The following is a 26878-nucleotide window of genomic DNA, read 5'->3' as shown; positions in this document are numbered from 1 at the left end:
TCAGACTGGAGTTCTCATCAGACTGGATACACAGAATAGAGGATCCACCTGGCATTCAGTTTCACTGGCGTTTTAAACATTGATATACTAAAGTTTTTTGTTTTTAAGTTGAGTTGAGTGAGTGCTGATATTCAGTATAGCAGCACCACAGGCTGCTTGTATTGCTATCAATTCAGGAGCCAAGCTGGATTTAGTTCCTTGCTGACAACCAGGCTTGTGTTCGAAAATGAATGAAAAACTAAATATAGTGGGTGGAACTGAATACATGTCAACAGTCTATTGATGTTTTTAGGTGGAGCTGTTACTGTTCGTGAGTACAATTGTGATTCCATTGTCACCGGGGATCCAGCCTTTTGCCTACAGCCGAATCACAGGCATGCGTTGTTCAGTTGAGGAGTTAGATTGGTTATATTACGTCCAATTGTTGAAAACATGCCAACATGGAAGAAACCAATGGAATTATAACAATGTCTGTTGTTCTAAATGCACTCATTCGAATACGATGAGCATGCGCTTAGGGCAGCATAAACATGTGTTGCTGTCTCTGGGTGAAAGGGTGGGGGGGGGGGCACAGCAAGCCAGCCTCTTGCCATTCTACAAGCCTGATGACAGAATGTAACACTCATCTGATGCTTTCACACAGATCACCCACCAGCTCTGGCATCACATTCAGAGCCTGTGCTGGAGCAAGGAGAGCTGGTATCTGGTATGCCATCACTAGCTATCATCACCTCCCATTTCATGATTTAATTGGCTTGTATGCATTGATAAGATGGATATTTTTAGTGTACTGAGAAAGCTATATATATATATATATATATATATATATATATATATAAAAAAAACATTAGAGACGAGTGGACTAAGTTTCGGTCATGTTACTTCATGTAGACAATAGAAACTGAAAGAATGACGCACTATTCAGACAGACAGGCTGAATGAATGAATCAGACACAAGGACCACGAAGCACTAAGTGGTTCAAGAATGAACAGGTACAGCTCCACTCCCCAGGCTTGTGGAACCAGTTTGCAATGTACCAAAAACAAAAGAAGCGAGTTTTCCACCCATAACACATCACCACGGCGTATCTGCTGGAGAGGAATGTGCTTTGTTTATATGAAACCAATTTCCAAGGACATTGTTCTCATTATTTGTCATCTCCATTGCGCAATATTGTGACCATGCTAGGTGCTTGATGATTTGTGTACCTGTAGTTTTCCAGTGATGCTCTCACACTCAGTCATGAGCTGAGGGATAATCTCTGCTTGCTTTCTCAGGTTCTCCAACTCCTGAAAGACAACACACAAACACAAACAACAGTCACATGACGTCTGGCAGCACACAAGCGCCACCTCGGGCACTCCAAGAGCATACCTGGAGAATTTCTAAACATTGAGGAGGTGAAATGAGATGAAATGAATAGCTGCCGAGCTGTGCGGGGCATAGGTGAATACAAGCACAAATAAAAAATGAACCATCAAAATTTCATATTCTCATGACAAAGAGGGTAGCGAAGGCCGCTGCTTACACAGCATGTTAGCGGATGGAGGCTGCGCGCATTAAACTGTGCGTCACTCACAGTGACTGCGTGACACGCCTGTATTAAACTTTCATGAGGCGGGCGCATGGGGGAATGCATGGGGAGTCACTGTGATCGCCCCGCTGTCACTCAGCCCAGGGGTGGCGGCTGCGGCTGACACGCACTCCGAGAGACACCCGTCACTCAAAGCCCAGGGCACCATGGCTGCCAACGTCGGCTGCTAAACGTGCCGTCATCTCTAGAAAATGTCCTCCAAGAACTTCAAAAAAGGGGACTTTGCATTTGTATGGATGTCATCTTTTTTTTTGGTTCCTTCTGGAAAGCACATGTTTCAAAGGACAGCCTTGGGTGTCGATCTCCACCGTCTTTCACCATCACTGGCTGTGCTCGTACAATCCCAGGCATTGCAATGGAGAGGGGTGTGTGACAGAAACCAAGCTGTGTGGCAGGCAACAGCTGCCTCCATCTGATCCTCCACCACTGAATGCCACATTAGCCGCCTGCCAGCCCCCGCGGAGGGGACCCTTGCTGACACTCCGGCAGAGAGGGATGGGAAAAAAAAAAAGACAACAGAGCACAGTGCAAACGTCAATGCTAATGAAATACTTGTATAAAGCGGTTAGCCATTTACAAGCACAGGTCAGGATTTGGCCCTTCCACAATGTTCTCATTCTTAATTACAGCCAGCGGGCTCTGCAGTGCTGCGAGACCTGAAAATCCCCCTGCGTCCCCGGTCTGTCTGTCTGCGATGTTGCGAGTGGACCAGGGAATAGGTATGGGGCCATTGACAGCAGTGCAAACTCATCAGTTCACACACACCCTCTTTGTGTGGTCATGTTTTGTTTCAGAACTAGAGGAAAACAATGATCAAAAGAAGCTGAGTTGGCTGTGATTATTTTAAAATCCCTGTGATCCTACCACCAAGTAAACATGTCTCGCACATCAACTTTTGAAAACACAGCCCGCAGTAGCTTACCAAGGGCAATTTGTAGAAAGTTATAATAATGAAAAATAAACACAGTGTTCAAAGCCAAGCAAAGCGAACGTCAGTATATTTTTTCCCTGCTCAGCAAAGAAAATCAGCTAATCTTTGGATGTTGCAGCATGCTCCGTTCAAAGGCAACAAGAGTGCATATCATTTTCTCGGGGCAAATAAACACTCCCTGCGGGACCCTGGGAAGACATATGGGGCCAATGCCACCTCCCTGCTGGCTCCTCATCGCTCCCTGCTGGCTCCTCATCCCTCCCTGGCCTGAGCTGCTCCCTGCATGAAACTGCTGCTGCGGGGAGGGGGAGGGGGAGGAGGAGGAGGAGGAGGAGGAGGAGCCAGCTGTTCTCATTCTGTCTGACCTGGCCAACGCCGGGGGTAATTTCACCCAGCCGCACACGTCAGAATTCAGCTCAGCGCAAGCTGTCATGAGTCACCAGGTGACAGCGGTGTCAATAGAGGCGGCCTGTGGTTAGACATCTCTGCTCTGGCCTACAGAGTGAATGGCCCCTTAAATGAGCCGAAGAAACAGGAAATCAGTCTCTGGAGGTTTCTTTTGACCAGCATGTGAACTTATGTATCCATCACACTGTGTGAGTGCCTGTGTGTGTTGCTGTGTGTACGTGTGTGTGTGTGTGTGTGTGTGTGTGTGTGTGTGTTGCTGTGTGTACGTGTGTGTGTGTGTGTGTGTGTGTGTGTGTGTCTCACACCTGTTCTTTGTCCTGCAGTTCAGCCTCCAGCTCTTGTACTCGCAGTGTGAGCTGGGCATTCCTCTCTTTTTCCTGGTTGGCATCATTACACTGGGCTTCCAGTTCTGCGATCTGGGGGAAGATAGATAGTTATTGTCGTGTTAGTCATGGTCAAAAACCCCCAACTAATATTGTTCAATACAGAAATTAACTCTACAGTAACTCTCTTAGTTGTCTTAGTGTTTTACATGAGGTTTTCAGCTACAACACTAAATGTGAAAGACTAACATTTTCATTTCTTAGACACAGTTATTTTTTCATTTCCTCATCTTGTTCTTTCCTCTTCTCAGACGCTACCTTAATCCTGAGCTGGTCACTTTCTTCCTTGCAAGTGGCCAGCTGTTTTTTCCACGTCTCAACGTTAGTGTTGGACTCTTGCAGTGCATCGACCAGTCGCGCGTTGCTCTCCTTCAAGGTTTGTAGTTCGGTCTCCCACTTCTTGGCATTAGTATTACTAAAAGACAAATCAAACATCATCATGAATATTGGACAGGGACTGGTAACTAGACATGCTACTAGCTCTGACTGAAAATTCGGTCCTATCCAATCCCTGCCACACGCACACACACACGGGAACATGATTTTTTCCCTCAAAGGACACCGTGGCAAGAGGAGCCATCCATGACACAGGGAGGTAAACAGTGAGGGCTGAGTTCCCTGTAGAGGGTTGCCCATGGAGGTGCTTTCTGGTGCCACACAAAACAACGTGTGTTTGTCAAGGTGTTGATGGCTACAGCAAGCCTAGGGAAGGCCACGGGAGAACATAAGGGAAAAAAAACTAAAAACTGTGTGGTTACGGATGGGTCTGACACCACCAGGGACTGTGGGCCAAACCGCTGGGTTTTGTGTACCTTTGCTCCACGGCCGTCTTTAGCCGGTCGTTCTCGCTCTGTAGCTGTTCGGTCTCTGGGCCCCCGTGAGAGATCTTCTCGTCGTCGGTGCCGTTGACACTGGAAGCCTGTGTGGAGGAGGGAGTCTCCCTGCCAGACTCCTGTCAGAGCAGAAGGAGAGATGGTGACAAGAGTGCAAAAATATCCGCCTCGCATCAGAGAGAGAGAGAGAGAGAGAGAAAGAGAAAGAGAAAGAGAGAGAGAGAGAGAGAGAGAGAGAAAGAGAAAGAGAAAGAAACGATTATGGCGCACCACTATTCTACTATGCCTCCTCTCCAAACCTCATCAGAAGAGCTGCTTTTAGAGAGATCATCAGAAAGAGAATGCTTAAGAATGAGGCTGTTTCTCAAACGTCTAAGACTGTGACGACCATGGCACTTATTTTTTTTTGGCATGATCATTTGGAATGATGAATGTAAGGGTAGAAGTAGGTTACACCAGCAGTGTTGTTTTTGGAGTGCTAAAATAGCACTGGTGTAGTTTCACTGCAAAATAGACCACCACTGTTATATTAGGTTGCACAGGTTTAAAATATGTACAAGTTCCTGGATAAGCAAGCTATTAACATCACAGTGCTCAATAAGGCATGGATGGAATGTGAGTATTTACATAGTAGACTAGTAGTAATTTATCTTATGTAAAGTATTCCATTGTATATATATAAGACTCTATATGTGGACATTTTAGGTTCACATTCATTCAATTCAAATCACGGTTTTATTACAGCCTTATATCAATGTCATATCTTTGTACATTTCCCAGAGCAGTCAGAAGTCTCCAAGGTGAGACATCCTGCCTCATGTGGTAATATAGCCGTGTGCAATCTAATACAAATCCCCACTTTTGACACATCTGCCAAAAAAAGAAAGGCAAATACACCTTTCAGCTGTTCTGAGACGTAGCCTACAAACGGAGACAAAAAGGAGACTAACTTCTGAGACAGAGTGTCTGAGCTATGATCATTTCTACCTGAATGTCTGACAAAAATGTCCTTAATGTGGCTTCTAATTACAGCATAGCAATCATGAAGTCAACTTGTCAACCAGGCGCTAACCTAGAGGCAAGCTGCACTGGTCACATTAGTCTTATTTACACATATTCGTTTTCAGACCTGGGAGATTAATATGCATACCACCTCCTGTACTATGATGAATGACCCTTAACCTTTGGGCTAGCTGAGCAGTGCTCATTACAAACTCATCATTAACCTTGCTCATGCTTGGGGTCACAAACAGATCAAAACTGTTATGTCATGGTGAGAAGTTGAGCCAATTGTCACTGGCATGACATAGAATTAGAACATATTGCGTGTGTGTGTTTAAAGTAGCTAGAGGGTCCATCAATGCTTTAATTACACTGAATGACTGAATGATACTGTACTTGGAAAAATCCATGAATTTGTTACATATGAGGAGAAGCAGGTTCTGTTACGCAAGACCTGATACTATGAGTCCCCGCACACCACACATCAAGGCCAGTGAGAGAACGAAGGCCTTGGTGAAACCTGGTGATCAGGCCACCTGGGAGGGACCTACCTGGGAATGGTTACTGGAGGTCTCCATCTTTTCCTGAGACTTATCTCTGGCGAGTTTTGCAGCCTCTTTTACCTCAAGAAATTTCTCTGCAAACTGCAAAAAAAAAAAAAAAAAAAAAAAAGAAAAGAAAAAGAATGCACATTAGTTCCTCATTCCCACATGCCTCTATTTATGCTAAAGCCACAATCAGCTTGGTAGATGGCACATTTCAATTCCTGGGAGGAATCTGACAGTAGATGCATTAGAAAAGGGTCCTGGGCCTGTCTGACCTTTGTGAGTTGTTGTTCTGATGCGAATCCCAGACCGAACACGGTGTTGGCCCTGCTGTCCGCCCACTGGCCAAACTTCTGTGAGGTCTTGGTGAAGGTCATGTTGGGTGTGATTGTGCTATTAATGATCACCTGTTGGGGAGGGAGGGAAAAAGAGACTGCTTAACTAAGCTCTCACGCAGGAGGTGCACTGTGATCCTAATTGTTCAGAATGTGTGCATGACTCCACAGCCTCCTGAAGTACTGGCAACACTGAGTAAGATCAACCAAAACCTCAACGTGCTAGAATATAATCAGAAATGATCAAAAGCCAAAACATTGTGCAGGATTGACCAGCTGCATATTTAAAAAACCTTCCCAGATTCGGAGCCCAAAAAGACATAAGACGAAAAGGTTTGAGAGGTTTTAGATGGGCATTACCACACACACATACACCACAAAGATAGTAATGCTGGGGGAAGAGAACTTGGGAAACACAAAAAAGTTTTACAAGGACATTGCACTTTACATTTGCATTTACAGTCACCATAAATATGACTGTCATTTAATGCATTTAATGAAGTCTGCTCTGCTTCCCCTGATCTTTTCAGGGCTGCTGCTGGCCATCTGGGTGCCCTAAGCAGAATTGCTTTGTGCGTGCATCGTGTAGGTTAATGTTCCAGTATTTTAAGAATTAACACGCTCAAATATTTCTTCTCTGCTCCCAATTCTGGTTGCCTTTCCCCAATGTCCTTCATTAACTGGTGATAACTATAACTATATTTCCCCAATGTCCTTCATTAACTGGTGCCTATAGACTTCAGATCATGTTGTGGTGTAAATGCTACACTATGAGATGTACACATTTGTCATTTATGTGCACAAAACTGTATTACTCTCTACTTTTCTGGTGCACTATTTTGCGTGAAAGGCTGGTGTCTCCATCAAACAAAACCCGACTAGTACCTTTCCATTAATCTATACCCTTCCTAGCGACAAATCATCATGATCAACAACTCTCAGTGGCCAGCAGTGGATCATTTCTGACAGCCCATCCAACAGGGTGTGGTAACATTTAGGCAATGTGGGGCCAACCCTGCATTCCAAGACAGGTAGTGGACACTCAACCGGTTCTCAAGAAACCTGTGTTTCACCCTACTTCTCTGCAGGTATCTTTACAGCCTTTGAGGTATGGCCAGTCTAACAAGTCTGACCACACAAGCATCCTCCATCAGCATCAGAAGTGTGTGATGTTGGAGTGATGATGGCCCAGCCAGACTGGCTCAGCTGTGGTCCTTGGCTGAATGGCCACATTCATCTGACAAGCGAACAATCTGCTTTTGTGCCCTACAACCCTGTGTTTGTCTGCTCCAGCGGCACAGAGCTGAACACTGACCTATGCCTGCCAACAAGCCCCCCCCCCCCCCCCCCATGACTAAACTGGAGACAAGACAAGAGGCCGTCCGTTAATGTCTGTCAAATGCGATTTCTCCTCAGTAATTTAAACCAGCAGACTCCACAGCCTCTACCTAATCATGGCTCTGCTCTCAGGAAATGATGAATCAGGCTCCGAAGGCTGGCTCCATCTTGAGATATCTCTGCCATTAGGCCTGTACTTCAACAATGCCCAAACTTGACCCCACAACAGTGTGCATCAAAGGTCTCCTTAATGGGACCGCATGACAAAGTGAATAGTAACTACCAACTACCTCGTATCATAGTAAACGGGACAAGAAATCCCAATAAACATTAATCAGCCATTTATTTCGTAGTGTATCATGAATTATTCTTAATAATGATAATGAACCCCATTATGTAATAGGGGATAATAGGACAGGCAGATAGATGCCTGAGTTATGTGCGCATTAATCTATCTGTATTTTATTTATCTACCCATTTAAGGGCAGAGAGGCTGAAACAAAAGAGTGGACAGGGGCTCTGACCATCAACCTCATGATTACAAAAAACAGACTAATCTTGAGTGCTTCTCCCAGCCTATGCTTCAGAGCTTTTTATTCCTTCTTGAGTCTAAAATTACATTTCTACTGAATAATCTCAAATATTCTTTTAGATTAAAAGAAAGCCGACGTGGCGACTGTGATAAATCTACATCTATCACAAGATGAACCACATTTACTATATAGAATAATATTCTATTAATATAGAATTTTCTAGAATACCTACAAAATGTCAACAATGTCACCATAGATGGTAATTAAATACAAAGCTTAGAACTTCACAGTTCCAACAAACAGTATTTACCCTTGTAAGTAGAAAATAATTAAATTAAATAATATCTGGAACCGTTTCTATGGGGGCCTGAAGTGAAAAAAATTAATAAATAAATCATACAAATGATAACCATTCAACTGGTTCACATTTCGAAGTGGCTGTTATTAAAATTCATTGTGCATACGTACGTCATCACAAAGACACCCTTCATTGAAACAATCAGCAGGTCGTGGGAGAGAATAGTTTGAGGGTCCTTGAAGGAGTAGACTGAAAACCTTATAGAAAGAAATTGACACTAGGTACACCTATACACATAAGCCATGTGAACAGGCTACCTATATGCAATCGCAATCGCACACACACACACACACACACACACACACACACACACACACACACACACACACACACACACACACACACACACACACACACACACACACACACACACACACACACACACACACACACACACACACACACACACACACACACACACACACACACACACACACACAAGGAGCCGCCTCGAAATAGCAGCAAATTAAGTGACGTTTTAATTATGCTGCATCCTTTGTCTCATGGCAACATTAAGTCTGCATGTGAATGAGGATTTGAGGGTACAAATTACTGCCAGCTCCTCCACAGCTCTCCAGTGGTGCAACTCTGCGCGGCGCTCCCCTCTCTGGTAAATGGGAGGCTGTCAGTGTGCGCCATGGCTACAGCCTCACACTGAACTGGATGATTCACCCCTTACACAACTAGGAGAGAGGGAGGCCCTGATAGGCAAAAAGAAAAAAACGGTAAGAAATCCAACAATGCAGAAAAGCATCCGGTTTCTTTTCTCTCTAAATAAGTTGTTGTTGAGGGATCATGAAACAGCAAACCCTGGCGCTATTCCTAAAACGTGTGTGTGATGTCATCTGACTGGGCCATTTGTCAGAGACTGGATGAAGAGAGGAGGCGAGGTGTTGGCTGATGTTCTGTACACATTTAGATGATTCCCATAGGCAGGCAGGGTAAGGCCCATGGGTATGCATTTGTTTCCATCTAGAGAGCTTAGCTTGCATCTGTACACAAATATCATCATAATGGCCGTGGCTGCGGCTGTGATTATCACCACACAATCATGTGCTAATCATTCGGTATACAACAGTGATGACCAACATGCAAACACACCACTGCACAAACAGGAAGAGCAACTGGAAATGATGCGTCCGTTTATCCCAACAGCATCTCTTCCCATCCTGTGGCGTATAATAGGATAATCAACAGGGCAGACTCGGAGTCTGGGATATAATCCACTCCGCACCAGCACGAGCACCAAAGCCTTGATATCCTTATCCGCTTTCTCCACACACTCCAACTTCTACTCAGCTCTCCACTATAAGCTTGTATAAGCTTCTTGGTTGCAGCTGCAAGGGTGTGCATATGTGTCTGAGTGAGCAGACATTGCTGGAGGAAGAAAGTACAAAACAGAAAAAAAAAAAAGTTCTCTCCCAAAATCAGTAACCTTCCAATAATCAAACAAAAATATCCAATAATTATAAGAAATGTTCTTATGGGGGAAGAGGGGGGGGGGGGGTCTGGAAGAGAGTACATTCATTAATACAAACACTTGGAGATGTACAAAATGCAGCTCATGTCATCCAAGCCACTAATATTCCTCCCGTGGGGATTGAATGATGTGGAGGCAGGAATTAGCTGGTGACATCAAACAAGGGCACTAGAGAAAGTCTTTTCAAACTGCCACCCACTGCAGCCGCACTTATGTCTTTAGCTCACAGGCGCGGTGCGAAACGCCACTCAGCCCAGATGACTCAACGCCTCATCACCCTCGCCATGACAGCAGCTGAGATGATCACATGACCACGTGGAAACATGCGGCGTTGAAAGCTGCAACATCAGACACATTACTGAATCTTCCTCCGCATCGACAAAACCATCGGGATTTGAGAGTGATAAGATTATACACTTGTTCTTTTTATTAGACCAGACTTTTTAAAGACAAGACTCATAAGACAATTATCAACTAAAGATATCCATTTTATACAAGGCATTAACACCTTAGTATATTTTCACCTACTGCTAATATGTTGGGGCTTTTGTCTTTAAGTGGAGAACTTAAATAAACCTTGTAAAGTGTGTGTGGGGGCTTTGGACACAGATGTCCGGTCATGTGAGTGGGCTGTGGGGGTGGGGTTGGGGGTGTGGTGTGTGAATGTAATGCTGGCATTACCCAGCGTCAGTGTGAGTTATTGACAGGGCCAGCTGTAGCGCAGCATACACCACTGCCCAAGGGGACGGAACTCGGATCCGATGGCCCAGACTTCAGGGTCACGCACGAGCCATGGCCTGGACATCCTCCCAATAGAGGCCAATCAGCTGACTCAGGAAAATCAGCAATGGCTGCTCACCTAACAGAATCTCCACACACACACACACACACACACACACACACACACACACACACACACACACACACACACACACACACACACACACACACACACACACACACACACACACACACACACACACACACAAAACTAGCAAGACCCTGAGTCCAGAGCACAGCCAATGTGCCAGAATAAGAGGTTTGATAATATAGGGAGCTAAACTGACCACTGAATATTGATTGCAAGGCCAGAGGTTGGCTGGAAACACTAGATATATAAATATTGCCTTTTGACAAGGAACATGAGAGAGTACATCACACACCCAATCTTTTGGGCTGAATGAGCAATGCACTGTGTGTGATTTGATACCAGATGGAGAGTGGGGACCCTATTGTGTGCGAGCTTCTTCTCCTTCAAGCCAACAAAATGTCTAAATACTTGTCTGCCTGGTCCATAATATGTTACAACACTTGTCCCCTTGGTTTGGCACAAACAAAACCAGCTAATTTGAAGTGGAAGTACAGCAAAAACAGGTGTTTCGGTGTCTACAGCCGGGGTGGCGAATCTGAGGCAGGATTATGTAGAGCGGGCTGGCTTCCAAGTCGTGAAAGATTACACGCACAGTGAGAGGCCCTCTTCCTTGCCTGCCAGATGCCAGCCTGCTGGAGCCGACAGACAAGTCATGGGCTGACAGAAAACATACGCCATGATATCACTCTCTCACTCTCTGTCACTCCACTTTTAATGTGGGCAAAGGCACACTTCTCTGTAATTCAACAGTATTAAAAAGCCCGTGTTATGTTTTTCATTTGTTTAAACGGTTAACAAATTAGTTTGGTTTAACATAATTACCCCAGTTTCCTTGGAATACTAAGAATTTTGTCTGATCATCTGAATCTGATAAATCACAGCTATCACCATTAAGAATTCATAGAAAATGAATGAGAAAGAAAATAAAAAAATACCGAAAAGCACGACACCACAGCACACTTGGTTTCAAGGAAGCAGCTGATCCCTGTGGCAACAATCTGACTAGTTTTTCAAAGATGAATTTGTTTGAGGAAGCACAAACCATGAAAATGAGCGAATGATTAAATACTTCAGTATGATTAAATACTCTGTATCGGGCAGGTTAGTCACAAAAGATATGAGAGAAACAGAAACACACAAACAGCTCCGTATTACAGTGCCATTTCCAGACCTCTCTACTGAGCTCAAAGATGCCTGATGTCATGCAGATGTCTCAGTTTACTGCTCTTAACGCGATTAGCCACCTTCTCTCAGAAGGATGGGCTCTGCGTTGGGCGAGACATGGAAACTGAATTAACACAAGCACACCGACAACTGCTTCCTTTCAGCAGTCTAAAGAGGACTCTCCCCTCATGCTTCATGTAGTCCTACATTTGTTTGATTGTCTCGGATAACAGTTTAAGGTAACATCATAGCACTGCCACATATGTTTATATAGGATTCACTTGACGAAACAGGTTAACAAACAGTCCTTAATTATAATCCATACAATATTAATACATTCTTTCCTGGGTATCTGTAGCCCTAGGGTTAGTGGTGTTGTTTGAATATTTCTTTTTTTTGTTACGTTTTGGTGTGATTGAGTTGGCGGTTTGTAAAAGCACTCAGCTGATGTGCTAAGGTTTGAATGGTTTGAATGAAAAACGCAGATGTATCAGGAGAAAGGAACGCGTGGGTTAAAACTCATTGAGTGGAGACGTAGTTTTTTCTTTTTTTTTTTTTTTTTTTTTTCCATCCCTTGATTCATTAGTGGATTATATTTTTCTCTTTGGGGTGGATTATTAAGACTCTCTGTTGTGAAAATTTGGTCTAGCCTACTCTCTTCCGCTGAGTTTTGGGGGTATGCGTTGCGTTGCAGACGCCCAGAGATACTGCTGGCACATTAAGAACTGGGGTTGATATGAATTGTGTGTGAAGAGTGAATGTATGTTTGTGGTTTGATCGAAAAAAGATCCTCATTGCTCTTCTATGGTTCGTTCTTATTGACAGTGCTAATCCGAATCCGGTTACAGAAAAATCGACTTTAACCAGTGTTTATTGGTAATAATCAATATTTACATGACATGACCCAAAATATACAGATTAACTGGGGGTGATGAACAAGTGGCCAATAAAATCTGTGATTCTGCATCTACAGGAGCTACAGTCCCCTTCACAATTATTGGCACCCCTGGTAACGATGAGTAAAAATGGTAATAAAAAAGAAAATGTATGTAAATTTATTCTGAAACCCCCCCCCCCCCAATAATTGTTTAACAAAACCACAATTATTGGCACCCTTGCATTTAATACTTTTTACAACCTCCCTTTGCCAATAAGTTCTCTAGGGGGTTAGGGCTTAGGTCAGGGGACTGAGATGGCCATGGCAGAGGTTTGATTTTGCATTTAGTTAACCATTTTTGTGTTGATCTGGACATGTGTTTTGGATCATTGTCCTACTGGAAGATCCAACGCCAACCCAATTTTTGTGTCTTCACAGAGGCTGACAGATTTTCATTTAAAATACCATGTCATGAAGTCCATGATGCCATGTACCCTAATGAGGTTCCTAGTGCGTTTGGAGGAACACCCACCTCCTTTAGTGTTTGTTGCCAAAGAGCCCCATTTTCGCTTCATCTGACCATAGAACACGGTTCCAGTCAAAGTCCCAATAGCACAGAGTGTTTGTTGCCAAAGATCCATTTTCGCTTTTTTTCATTTTTGATGAATTTCTCAGAATAAATTTGTTTCAATTGAAGGTTACATTTTTCAGTGTGACATTAAGCTAATTCGCCAAAAGGTGAATTCTTTTTACTAATCCTTCCCGGGGGGGGGGGGGGGCGGGACTGTATAAGTGTCCGAGTGTGCTGAGCTGTAATGACTGTGTGGTTAGCACATTGAATGTTAGGTGCACTTAACTAAAAAGCTTCTGGGTCACAGCAGTTCTTCAATCAGAGGCACAAAGCCATAATAAAACCTCAAGCCACTGACTCTCCATGTGCTTGCTGACTTTAACTGACTGCCAAGTCACCTTTGGACAGGAAGACTACTGATTTTCACCAAGTGCATTATGATAGGAATGCAAATCCACATGGGCTGCAACCAGGTGAAAATGAGTCATCCTATTTAGGCCAAGTAGGATATCACAGTTTCACCAGTCATACACATCATCTTTGTCAGTATCCTTCTTTATGAATAGTAATGGGAAATAAATTGTCACCCATCTGTGCTGGCTCAGAGACAAGAATATACATGAACACAGAAGAACCAGTAGCTGGGAAGGCATTAGGCAGACACAGCATTTGGTGTCCATCTCTCCTCTCTCCATCTCCCCCTGACAACGTCCCACACAGACACACAGGCCTGCTGGGATGGCTCTGAACTCTGAGCTCCACTATCAGTCATGCCGACAGACTGTGACACGAGGATCTCAGCGTAATCAAACATCCCTGCAGCCAGGAGGCCACTAATCTCCATGGAAACGCACAACATAAAGCTCTGGCGAGTGGTGAGGGGGAAGAGATAGGCGAAAGCCTGTGAGTGGGCGGTGGTGGAGGGGGTAGGGGGTGTGATATCAGGGCAAACCTCTAAGAATATGGGAATTAATAGCACTAATAGCACTTTTATTTGCTTGCCATGCTTGTATTTAATGGATCAAGCCTTACCGGTTCCGGCTCCCATTTGAGCCTATGTTTAAATGGCCGGCCCTCTACAGAGCTAGCCTGCCCGTTTTGTCTGCTGGTATTCACACAGTGGTGAGGAAATGTGAACTGGTCTTATTTTAGCCACGCGGGGGTGAAGCTGTTGGCTGTATGTCACGGCAATGCGCCGGCTCCACATATCCTTTAAAGGCCCTCTCTCCGGGGACGGTGGGTAGGTGACGCCACTGAAATCAGTCGGTGGGGACACGGAGAGCCTTATCCTGCATTCCTTGACAATAGTAGCTGACACATCATCAACTTCACTGAGCTCTTTGGGAGAAAGTAGTTTGGCTTTAGAGGACTGATAGGCACTAATGCCCGACTTCTAACCTGGGAACCTGCAGTCTGAAAGCTTTGCATGGCCAACCATTTTCAGACGCAAGTGCAATGCATAACAACGACACAGCCATCCACCTTCCCTGTGTGGTCAGTTGCGGGAATTATTATATGAGACTCCCTCATGATAGCTGCAGAGCAAAGGGCAGAGTTGGGCAACCCTGGGAATCTGCTTCATGCTAATCAAGATTCAGCTAACTATATCTGAGGGAATCAGTGCTGCACTTCCCAGCAGCTGGCTCACGTCCTGTGGGGGCTGGGTGAATGGAGGTGTGAGTGGCGAGGGTGTTTACAACACCATCTGATTCTGCTCCGTCCTAATCCTGCTCACCTTTGAACCGTCCACGCTGATGATGCGGTAGCTGTTCCGCGTGCTGTCGTAGAAGTACGACACAGTGACCGCCTGCTTGCTGGCGGGGACCCAGTTCTTCTTGGTGGTGGGGTCGATCTGGAAGACATGAGCCCTGGTGGTGAAGATCGGCTGTTCCCTGTGGATCAGCAAGAGAACAGAATGGTGTGAGTGAACAGAAAAACTAAATGCCAAAAAATAGCAAACAGCAAGAACAAAAAAAAACACCATTACTGTTTTTTCCCCTCTCTCCCTGGATTCCAGAACATCTCCCCACTAAGATGCACACTTGTGCTGATAAACTGAGCCTGCTCAACTTCTTTACACCTTCTTCACATCACCTATTTCAGCGAGATGTCAGGCCCTCCCAAAGAACACAGTCTGCAAGCAAGTGATAATATAATATTACTCCTAATCCTCGCAAAGGCAAACCAAAGCTATTAACACATCAGCACCTTTTTTTTATTCTCTGGTCAACAGGGCACACAGTAAAAGCAACCATCCTCAGATGATGCTGGCTTGGTTTTTAAATAGGGGACCCTGCGTCATTGTACACAAATGTGCCCTCTCTAGTCTTTCGAGTGAACTAGATGGCCGTGGGGCTCTGGGGGAATAAGGCATCTTTTGGAGGCCAGAGGCGGCGGCCCTTGTGCTGACAACACACTTAATATACATTGCTGCTGCTGACAAGGAATGAATGAGCCCTTAAAGGCAGGTCATCTGTGCTGCTGCTGAAAGCATCACGCGGGACTCGTTCGTTGAAGCCTGATTCACAATGCAGTGGACATAAATAGCCAAGCTTCCTGCTAACGTAATGAGGTCTTGATATTGTTTTTGTGGATCCGAATGGCACATGCTACTTAATATGGCAAATTAACCCAAACAAATAACAACTGTGCTGGGATTTGTTGTCTGATCGGATTTGCAGCGATGGCCTTCAACAATTGTTGCATCGTTTGGATGAATGCAGACGTTATCGCAAATTGGAATGCAACAGAGGTCAGTCGGAGAAGTGAAAAAAAGAGCTCTGTCTGCTATGGTGACACTGGCTTTGAGCACGTATGGGCCCACCACCCTCTGGCTAGCTTTCAGTGCACCTGGCATTGTTCCTTTGATTTCCGGCGAGCTCCGCACAACAGCGCAGCTCTGGTCCTGATGGACGCTTTGTTCTTAGTCAACACTGGCTCAACACGCAACGCTCAAGCGTTCAGGCCGAGGGGAGTCATGCGCATGTGCCCGGGACAAACCTGCACCCTGGGCTAGCAGAGGAGGGGCTTCAAAACACAGCAGCAACACAAGGTCAGAGATCCAGAGATCCGGCTTTACAAGGATACTTTTGCTTCACACCATGATTCTGATGATTCAAGAGAGCTGTGCAATCTTATGTTTTTTGTTTTTTGCTTTTTCAATATGCTTTTCTTTGCTTTAGGTTTTACTTTTTTTATTTAAACATGCTGCTACATGCTGTTGCTATGCTGAATATTAAAAGATTGCAACTGTTCAGTCCTGTCATTCAGACAAACAGGCTTTCTTTAATACTTGATGTTGCATCCAATTTGCACACATTCAACATTCAGTGCATGCCTAATACATATACACATACATGCATACATGCATAACTACATGCATACTTAAAATGTTTGGGTTTGGAAAGAGCAGCTGGATTATTTTAGGCAGGCAGCTAAGGAGCATTTACTGATTTAGAAGGGGGCTTTGATCAGCTCAAGCCAAATCCCAGTGACAAGGAGCCACATTAGAGGGAATGCGTAACTTCCCTCATCCCAGCCCAAACTATTGGTGTGGACGTGCTGCTCCTCCTCAACATCCTGCTCTGCAGAAACTTCTCATTTACCAGTCAGCAGGAATAACTACACCCCCTCAAACCAGCCAGCAAACCTCACACAAGATTTGTGTCAACTGTGCCTGCTTTGGGAAACAAGGATTGAAGAAGGCCCCAGTTGCACAGACTCAGAGACAACATCTTCACTTCTCCCCCGCAAGGCTTAGAGGAAACAGTGAAAACGAAAGCAAGAGCCACATATTCCTGTGAGTCTTACATAGTTTGCAGAGTAAACTTTATATTCCCTTAAAACTTTTGGATGATACATTTTTTTACTTCTAGGTTTGGATTTGACTAGAATGTAAAAGACCTAAATATTAAGGTATCTAAAATATTGTATTGTACAAGAGCCTTAAAATCCCCCAAATAATTTAGTCAGCAGGCTAATCATACCGAGCCATGCCTGAAATAAATGAATACTTTCCCCAGTACATTTTATTCCCAAAGAATGAACTCTAATCTCATGTCATAATCTGCTTTGGCAATAACACCCTTGGTACAGATGACAGTGACAGTTAATCAAAAATCCCACGACCAGACAAGACTCCACTGTTCATTCACTGCCTGACGGCCTCGTAGTCCCCGCTCCCCTGGCCAGGGCTCCAGTAATGCAGCAGCCACCAGAGACCCCATGGAGTCGCCATTCAAACCCAATCAACAAAGCTACCGCATGCGGTGTTGATTCTCCTGCAATCAGGAGGCTGCCTGATTGATGCTCAATGGGTAACATTTGGGAAAAAAATTTCAAGCGGATGTCCTCACGAGCTCTTGAAATAATGGCCTGTATACGAGTTGCCTGTAGTGATGCTGGGCCTTGAAATGGGTTTTCAGTGTCATTCTGATTATGGGGCACTGCATGTTTAACTGTCCTAATGCGGTCCAGATGTTTCAGCGCTCTGAGGGATGGTAAAATACAAGGTCACCTGTTTTCTTATGAGGCAGATGACAACAGAATCTCCCCAACACAACACAAGTGTTCACGCCCAGGCTTCACAGAAATCGTACCGCATGGTGCCAAAAATGTGTCCTAGAGACGGGCCTGAAATGTCCAATCCAGCTGCAGGGAGAAACATGGTGTTCTTTGTTCCATGTGAAACACTGGCAAGACATCAAAAGCTTTCACAGCTAATGCAAGGCCATAGTTGCCATTTACCTTCGAAACCAAACCGTAATTACCATGAGGCATCCTAAGCTCAACAGTGACCATCTGCGACTACATCTGAGGTGGCATTTAAACACAGCGCCTTCACTTCTTGAGCACTCTTTAAAAAATACTGCAGTCTGTCAATAAAATGACTGACAATAACCCTCCTGATAGTTTGTCTTCTGGCAGTCTTCCCTCTCAGTCCCCTCACAACTGATGCTGTTGGATTTGAATAATTCACCAGTGAGTGGGTGTACTCTGCTGGACTCGAGCCTTCAGCTCACTGGCGAGGGAGAATAACACACTGGGGAGCCTCAGCCAACCAGGTTTGCTCCTTTGATCCGTTCAAATTCTCTTGTTCTGATTGGCTTCTGTTCAACAAATAAACACATCCATGTACAGCGTCATGAAATGCATGGATAATGTTCCTGACCCCTACCCCTTCTCGAACTAAGTGAGTGTCACGCATGGCGATAAGGGGTGTGGCTGCTACCTCTGAGGAGAACGGTATGAGAATTATGTGATGCATGACTGACCTTGGCATCTCCAGAATGTGTTAAATTTTTTAGGCTTACTTAGTTCTCTCCCCAGTTTGCCTAAAAAGCATTTTCTTGATGACATAACACTGGAGTCTGAGGGACAGGAGTGGCAACATCAACCATTAAAGTCTGGGGTCTAGAAGGGCATGTATTCAGAGCTCATAAATGGATCCCAAAAACTCACCTTGCCCCAGAAAGGGAATCAGAGGGGAAATATATGGCTCATATGAGCTCGTGTATTTTTGTTTAGACGAGTGTGACGTACACGCTATGTCTCCTTTCAGACATAAGATTTGGGTTTATAGCTGCAGCCATCATGAAGACTTCAATCTGGATTCAGATTTACTTACAGAACTTAAATGTGTTTTAAAGGTTACTTATTTCTACAACTCTTCAGTAATAAAAACACGTTTAAGGAAGTCACCCACTCGACAACATTCAAAGAACTTAATGCTATTCAACAACTGCGATCACATGACTATTGTCATGCATAAATAATACATAACCTTTAAGAACCTGCAGTCTGAGTCTCCCATCCTACCTAAGAGCTGTAAGTTGACACAAGGTTACATGCCAGCAGGACACCATTTCCCAGAAATGCTCTCATTATGCTTTGAAAGGTTCCCTCTGTTTCACCAAATCATTGAATGTGTGAAGTAATAAATGTGCTCCACAGAGTCTAGTGACAGCAAAGAGCCTCTGTGCTAGTCAAAAGCTTGTACTGAGGTCGAACCATCAGGCACATTCCCCAAATTCCTTTGAAGAACAAGAAAAAGAATGTCATTGGACCTGTTCTCCTACGCTCAAAACTACATTTCACCCCTGACAAGCAACCCAGACCAGGTGGCTCAGGTTCTCTTCACAAATCATGAATACTTCATTTCATGATGTGAAAGAAAGACTGTGACACAGGTTGGTATTTAAATTGTGAACGGACTGAAAGGGAGAAACAACAACAACAACAGCAAAAACAACACAACAGCATCATGTCCCTTTTCAACAGAATGCTAAATCTTCATTTGATGGTACACCTGTGCCCTATATTTCAGCAGGGTCTGTTTCACACACACACACAGTTAGGATGAGCTTGCTCACAAACAGGCTTTATTATTGGAGTACTCTGTGTGGGCGACTCACGGCAAACACAATACGAGTGCATTGCACACAACCTGAGTACACGGCAGCTCCGCTCATCTTTGCTCTCCTGGCCGACAGCAGCTATATACATTAGGAAAGCAGTTATTGAACTACTGAAACTGGAGAAAAAAAAAAAAAATCATAAAATAACTATGTAGTTATTTAATGAGGGAGAGGGGCAAGACGGATCAAAACAAAAATGACAGTGTGTGGGAAAACAGCTGATCTAGCATGATGGCTGTGTTCTACAACCTTCTCTAATCAGGAACTGAAAGACTAATCAGATTGTAATCACCACCCAAATGACACACTCTATTCATTGTTAATGGTGAGTAAGCTATTACAGCATGCTATCCTAAATATTACACCAAGTGTGCGCCTAAGAATGAATCAGGCCATAAAGAGAACCAGTAAGCTTGCTTAAGCATTTGAGAAACAGATTGTGTAGAAGAAAACATAAGGAAAGGTTATGGTGTCCCTGCCATATTTAACACACTGAAAAGAATCCAAAGTGTGCAAACAGAGGACTAGAAGAGAGTGGATGGTATGCGTGTTTGCAGTGGGAGAAAAGGAGGAGATCCCCCATATATAGGTCACAAAGATTGAAACAGACACTTGGATCTCTTCCTTTACCTCAACTCTTACATGCACGCTGAAACTTTTTCACATTATGTAAAACGATGACCTAATTAGCGTTTGTAAAGTTGAGCACTGCTTCCCCCACCACACAGTGTATAACACAAGATGCTGCCCAAACAGCATGAAGACCCAGGAACAGTTGGGACAACACTATTGATCCTGTTACCCAACAACCACACAAAAATTGAAGCATTAATTAGATAACATCTGTGATGTCAGTATACCATGACATTTTGTACTTGACAAGGACAGACACATTGCATGATTTGTTGTGATGGTGGGTCACGGTCCTCAAAAAGGGGAGACCATTACTATGCTCTTGTTGCATAATTTTCACAGTCGGGGGGAATGCATAGTCTGCAGCCTAGTGGATAGTCACAACAGATGGCCATGGCCCCCACCATCTGGTAAAAAAAAAACCTCCTCCAATCCCCACCGATCCGTCCCTTTTATTTACCAACCTTTAAGTAATGATGTTTGCCATAACACTGACAATTTCATTCTTAGATTGGGTCCATGGACAGGCAGCATATGCCACTCAGTAGCCTGAACCTTTTACCTTAGCTACATAGACCATGGAATCAGAGCGGCATCTCAGCAGCTAAATCAATGACACTTAAGCCGGTTACAGTGCTTGACAAGAGATTAGGATCAGTCCCCACATTGGGTGCCGCCTTCTCTCCCAGGCTTACTTTAAATAGCGATCTCTACCCTCATGCCAACCACCCCCCCCCCCCCTAAAAGTGCTCTTCTGCCTCCCTCACCTCTCATGACGGAACAATACACTGGGGTTTAAGCACCATCATTACATTCCTGAGCAGGTGTGCCACAGAGACTTACTAGCACTTTCTACAAGACATCCTACACTAATTGACTGAATGTTGAGCGTGAAAATGTAATGTGAGAATTATCACTAGGCTACAGATCTGTATTTGGATTGTTGTGACAAATTGATATTGATGTGCAGCCAAGAGGCCAAGCTTCTCATCATAATCACCAACCCTATATTACTTTAGCTCATGACACGGGCAGATCAGAGAGCTTCTAAATGACCCTGGCTAGGACTCAAATGACATCTGAGCTTTGTTTTAGTTTCAATGTAAAGTTTCAGACAGTCGCAGATTTGGTATCTTTCGAGTAGATTTACTTAAAACACAGACTGAGTTGTCGAAGCAATCAAATCAGGGAGCAGTGGAAAAAGCAGTACAAAATTAACCCCTTGCTGGACTAGAAAATGATTTGTCCTCCACACAAATGTCACCAGTCACCATTTTTCTCAGTTCAATTCTCTGTGCAACAGTTGTCCTGTCTGACTAGTATGCCTACAAGTCCCAGTATGACAAATGTCTCATGCAGCTGTCAGTGTCACCAGAGGGGAGAGACTTGTTCAAAATCTATTCATACTGAGAAGAACAGCATTCAGCAGCACTATGTCCAAACATCATTACATAACTGACGTGAATAAGAGAACGTTTGATAGGTGATGCTGTTCGAATCAACTGATCATTAATCAGAGAGTGGATAGGGTATTCATTAACACAAAACAATCTGAACTGTCAACCAAAGGCGGCTAATCAATTTTTGCTGCTTTGGCCTCCGGGTCACTATTTGGGTGTGTACAGAATCCTAGCAGGCAGCAGGCTGCACCAGCTGGTTAATCTATAACCATCTCCTGGTCTGACATGCAGAGGCCAAACTGGCTTCAGACAGAACTATCAACAATCAATATGCTTATGCTAATGACCTCCACTATACTCGACAGTTGAGGAAATTGCATTGTGCGAAACTATGTGACCATGCCTTTGGCATGACCATTGTGAGGGAGACATATTATGATTATTATCTGGTGTCTTAAATCACTTCCTGAACATGTTTCAGAATGGTAAATGTTTAAGAGTATTGTTAGATAAGTTGAAATATCCTATGATTATTTGGATGCATGATAGATTGCTCATACAGCAATCATAACAAACTGTTGTCATCTATGTGTCTGAGCACTACTAACATAGGTAAGCTCTAATGCATTCAGAGTCCCCTCGGGTCTACACACACACACACACACACACACACACACCTGAAACTCTCCTGAAAAAAAAGGTAAAAGAAAGAGATCTTTGAATTCTTTCAATGACTGAGTGTTGTGCAAGGCCACTCTCGCGAGGCAACACAAACTGGTCAAGCAACTTGGAGACAGGCAAGAAGGTGCAGGGATGTCAGAGCTGTTTTGGTAGTTAGACAGGTTTTCACCAAAGTTGTGTACGTGTGTTCAGAAGGGAGAGGAAGAGTGTTTTTATGAAATCACTGCACACACCCAAAATGTAGACATTCGCATGCATATGTACACTGCCAAATGCTTCCAGTCTAATTAACATTCTGTGACCAAAGATAATCAAAGTAAATGGCTTCAGGCGTCTCATGAACACCACTTTAGAGTGGGGTTTACTGCATTTGAGATGAACCAGAACTGGAGTTGAACGAATTGGCTGATAGAATATGTGACACCACATTCACAGATGTGATTAGTCAATGATCCAGGCCAGTCCACTCACAGTAACCCTTCTGCCATACAGGGAAATACACACATGCCTTTGTGCAAACATAAAAGAACAAGGACAGAACATTGATCATGAGCTCAAATGAGAGGGCCATAATCGAGTGGGTGAAAGGACCTCTTCCACAGACCCAGTCCATCCGAACTCCATCCCAAACCCCTGTGCGCACTGTTTGCCAAGGCTTGCTCATGCGTGGGTTCTGTTGACTCTGTCCCTGACATTCTCGCCGTTCTCTTCATGGTTCATGTTAAAAGAAAAAAAAAACGCCTAGCAGAGGTGGCACCGATACCGCAATTACCCTTACACATGCATTAATATTGTAGATGTATTTCAAGTAAAATTGGCAAACTATCGCCAAAAGAAAATTACTCAAGAAACTGTTGGTGACAACTGAGCCTCAAATAACAAGACTAAATCATAGTCGAAGTGCGGTTTGTGATACCACTGTATTTTCACAGAGTTTACATGATGGGAACATTGAATACAGACATGTTCATAGATCTAGAACATTGGTATATTTAATGTGAATTGCATTACTTGGGTGTATAAATTAGGTAGCCTACCAGAATGCTTTAGAAACCGTGTGACAGTGAGGGCACAAGGGTTATGCATTACGAAGACCCTATAGCCAACCATTTAATCAATTCTGGGAGCGGCGAATATTCGGCCTTTTAAAATACTGGGCATATATTCATTATAACAACAATGTTCAGATATCGAGACAAAAATATACGCTGACGCTTTACAGAGAATGATGAGGTTAGTTTTACCACTTAGCCTAATAACACGTATTGGATGGCTCGCGTTTCCCTAGCGAAGAATTCCAGAAAATGTAGGATTCGATTGAGCCTACATAGAAACTCTTTAAAACTAATTACCACTACAGATGCCACAGCAGGCAGTTGTCTCGCTTGTAAGGCGAGTAGCAATTCTGTAACCCACACTTACCCCATTTCCACGGACTTTTCTAACAGATCTTGACGGAAAAGAAAATGCGTATCAAACAACCCGGTAGGTTGAAGTCTTCTATGTGATAAAACTATTTTGAAAGTCCACTTGACATTAGCTCCGTGTTAAGTCCATACCGAAGACCCCACTTCAAGCAAGTAAGCGATTGACAGACTGAAATGTGATAGTCTTTACTCTCATGAACAGAGCTCGGATCTCCCCGGTACGTCTTGCATTCGCCAAGCTGATTCTCTTTCCATTTGAAGTTTTCAGGCAACGCTCTTTCCGTGATTTTCCTTTGGTAACTGTGGTATTTAGAGATATTGTAAATAAATAGAGTGTTACAGCGCGGCATACACTAACCTAACGCTGCTAGTGGAATTGTTTCCTTTGAGTCCGCTCCCCAATGGGTTTGAATTACAAGTGAGACCTACAGCTACAGCAGCGACACTGAGCGGATTCCACCTGCTCAGAGAAACCTATTAGCCTCCAACATCCTATCTCCTATCTTACATTACCTACATACATATCCACGACAAACACAGGGGAAGATAAAAGGGAAAAAAGGTAATGCCGGACAATGGGCAGCGATTGTGTGAAGACAATATGTCTCACTAAGACCAATTCTACAGTATGTTAAACCACTAACCTCTTGGATTACAAATAAACACCACTTGCAAGGCTACGCAGATGCCTCAACTTTAAACTGAAGCGATATGGTTTATATTATGAACTTACATGTCATGTGATAGCCCGGAATCTGTTTTGTCTTCCATTAAAAGCAGGGAGCGTCTTCAAAACAACCCAGGTTTACAGAATTCTGGATATTTGGTCGCTTGAACTGTGCTCACTGCGCTGTGCATCCTGAAGTGATGAGTGGGCTGATTGGTGGATTCCAATTGGTAGGCATGCTACATCAAATGAGATAGTATATGTTAGGCTGATTTGGCAGGTGACTTCACCAATTACGATTAAGAGTTCAGGTGGAGGGATGCAAACCAGTCACAACTCCAAATAACCGGGAGAACTGTCGTCCTGCAGACAAACACATTTATATGCACCACAAGTATAATGCAAACATTTTACAAATTGTCGGTATAGGTCCATGACTCAATTAATTGCTGGTATTTTTTTTCCACTTGGGGCCGTAGCTCTGACTCAGGTAACCCAGACCTATATGCTGTCTATAGGGTTAACAGGCTTAAACGAAACTTGTTTTTTGAAGAAAACGTTTTTCCATCGAAAACTCTTTCATTTCACGGTGACAACCCTTTGTGAATATTGTGATAATCAGCCAAAGCTTTGAAACAAGGCAACCTGAATAGTTCAAGTTTGGCGTATTACCAATGATGTGGCATGCACACATCCAAGTATACGAACTCATGCGCCGCGCCAAGCGGAACTACTTTCTCTTTTCATCGAACTCTGGGAACTGATTCGGTGATGCACTTGTTTGAGTTCATGTGTGATGCTGTTAGTTACCGTATGATATCAACCAACTGAATTCAGGTGAAGTAAGTTTAATATTTCTAAGAAATAGGTTGAAATTAATTAATTTGTGGAACTCTATACTTATAGTTAATTAAACTGAAATAGCTTAGCATTATTGGAAGCGCAGGATATCGTTTAAATTCACTGGTTTATCACAAACGACGCCAAAAGGCTAGCAAGCTAACCTAGCCATCATAACATTAGTATATCTTGCTGTCTTTTCACTGTTGACTGTATGCAGGCTATATATACAGCAGCCTGTTTATTATTTGTTCGAAAGTTTGAGTATTAAGTGTTTTTACATTTGCAACACAACTCTAGAATGACGGACAGTCCCGAAACGCTCCAGGGGTATGAAGAACAGTTCGCTTGTAGGTTCACATCAGAGGACGTGGAGTACCAAAAATATGTTCAGCAGCCTGTGAATCCACCACCTATTGTTGAAGATTGGAGAGGTCGTAGTGGAGGGGGTTACCAACGAGGCAGGGATAACCGGTATGCCAGCAACGTTTCATACAACGATATTAGTTCAGTGACAGACTCAATATGAAAGTGTAATTATCACCACGTCCGTACAAAATAAACAGTTAGCCTTGAATGCCTGTTAATCCATTATAATATAGTTCGTCTGGGAAGTATTTAGATAATGCCATCAATAGCCAACAAATTAGTCTAGCTGAATGGGTTGGAAATATTACACATCATACTTTTAAAGAATTCAGTTTGGCATTAGTAGACTACATTCATATTGTACTGTATGTTGCCTGTCATACATGATGAACACATGGATAGATTATGTGAACATTTGTACTTGACTTTTGCAGTTATCAAGACCAGAGACCATACAGGGGCCGGGACAGAGATCGCGGCTGGGGAGGGTCTGATCAGCGGGGTCCACCGCAGGAGCGGCGCTGGGGTTCAGGTGGACAGTATCAAGGCCAACATAACTCCTATAACCAGGGCTACAACTCAAGCAGTCAGAGACGCTATGAGCGTTACTGATATCAGATGGTGTCAAATTCTGCATAGGTTGCGGTGATGCATTTTTCATCACGTAGTTTCTTTGAAAGGCAGTATTAACTTCATCTCATGAACAGATGCATTTTGTTTCCATTAGTCATCTTTATTGTCTGAAAAACTAAACAGGAGTTTCTTTTTCTCTGAAACTGAGTTAAATTGGCCAAATAGACTGTGTGGTATGCATTGACAACCTACTGTTGAAAATACTACAATATATTGTTTTTGGACTTGTTTTGTGACAAATATACAATGTTTTCAACCAACACTGGGAGGACTTGCTGTATACTACTGTAAAACATTTGTGTTTCCTTTCTTTCTCTCCCATCTACTGTTGGTTACATGGACTTCAATGGACCTAATGTCAGTTTTACCCATGCAGTTGGGATTTATTTGAGCTCATCGTCACGTTAAATCAGAAATTGTTATCGACTGCATTCAGCTGGCCTGGATATCTACCCAAGCACAGAGAATAAAGGTTAATACAAAAGGGCAGAGTTGTGAGAGGTATGTGGTTGCCAGAGAGAAAAATAGCTGTTGCTTATTAGAGAGCCTATTCTTTTTGGATATGAATAAACATGTATACTGACCGTA

General features: G+C 43.6%; 2 protein-coding genes across 5 annotated transcripts in view; one reads left to right on the top strand and one right to left on the bottom strand.

Annotated features, from left to right (window-relative positions):
• homer2 (homer scaffold protein 2) overlaps nucleotides 1-24776 on the bottom strand; it is a 27496-nt gene extending 2720 nt beyond the window's left edge. The window contains exons 1-8 of one of the 2 annotated variants that reach the window (XM_031569642.2): nucleotides 24515-24776; nucleotides 14960-15116; nucleotides 5973-6104; nucleotides 5704-5796; nucleotides 4130-4269; nucleotides 3576-3732; nucleotides 3240-3350; nucleotides 1210-1290 (exon numbers count right to left, since the gene is read on the bottom strand). In XM_031569642.2, coding sequence (XP_031425502.1) covers nucleotides 1210-1290; nucleotides 3240-3350; nucleotides 3576-3732; nucleotides 4130-4269; nucleotides 5704-5796; nucleotides 5973-6104; nucleotides 14960-15116; nucleotides 24515-24552 — 909 coding nt within the window. In that variant the 5' untranslated portion in view covers nucleotides 24553-24776. Of the gene's footprint in view, nucleotides 1-1209; nucleotides 1291-3239; nucleotides 3351-3575; nucleotides 3733-4129; nucleotides 4270-5703; nucleotides 5797-5972; nucleotides 6105-14959; nucleotides 15117-23776; nucleotides 24465-24514 lie in introns of those variants that run through there. The other variant, XM_031569643.2, reaches the window with a different exon arrangement.
• Nucleotides 23773-26878, top strand: ramac (RNA guanine-7 methyltransferase activating subunit). 3 transcript variants are annotated; one of them, XM_031569646.2, is made up of 3 exons: nucleotides 23773-23839; nucleotides 25589-25762; nucleotides 26092-26878. In XM_031569646.2, exons 2-3 carry the CDS (start codon nucleotides 25590-25592, stop codon nucleotides 26267-26269), a joined length of 351 nt encoding a protein of 116 aa, XP_031425506.1. In that variant the 5' UTR covers nucleotides 23773-23839; nucleotide 25589; the 3' UTR covers nucleotides 26270-26878. The 3 variants fall into 3 exon arrangements, with proteins under 3 accessions (XP_031425506.1, XP_031425505.1, XP_031425504.1); XM_031569645.2 differs by lacking the exon at nucleotides 23773-23839 and adding an exon at nucleotides 24928-25290; XM_031569644.2 differs by lacking the exon at nucleotides 23773-23839 and adding an exon at nucleotides 24934-25285.

This window comes from Clupea harengus, chromosome 6 (assembly GCF_900700415.2).
Source record: "Clupea harengus chromosome 6, Ch_v2.0.2, whole genome shotgun sequence".
Classification (NCBI taxonomy): Eukaryota; Metazoa; Chordata; class Actinopteri; order Clupeiformes; family Clupeidae; genus Clupea; species Clupea harengus.
The sequence above is the reverse complement of the archived record's forward strand: the minus strand, read 5'-3'. Positions and strand labels throughout refer to the sequence as shown.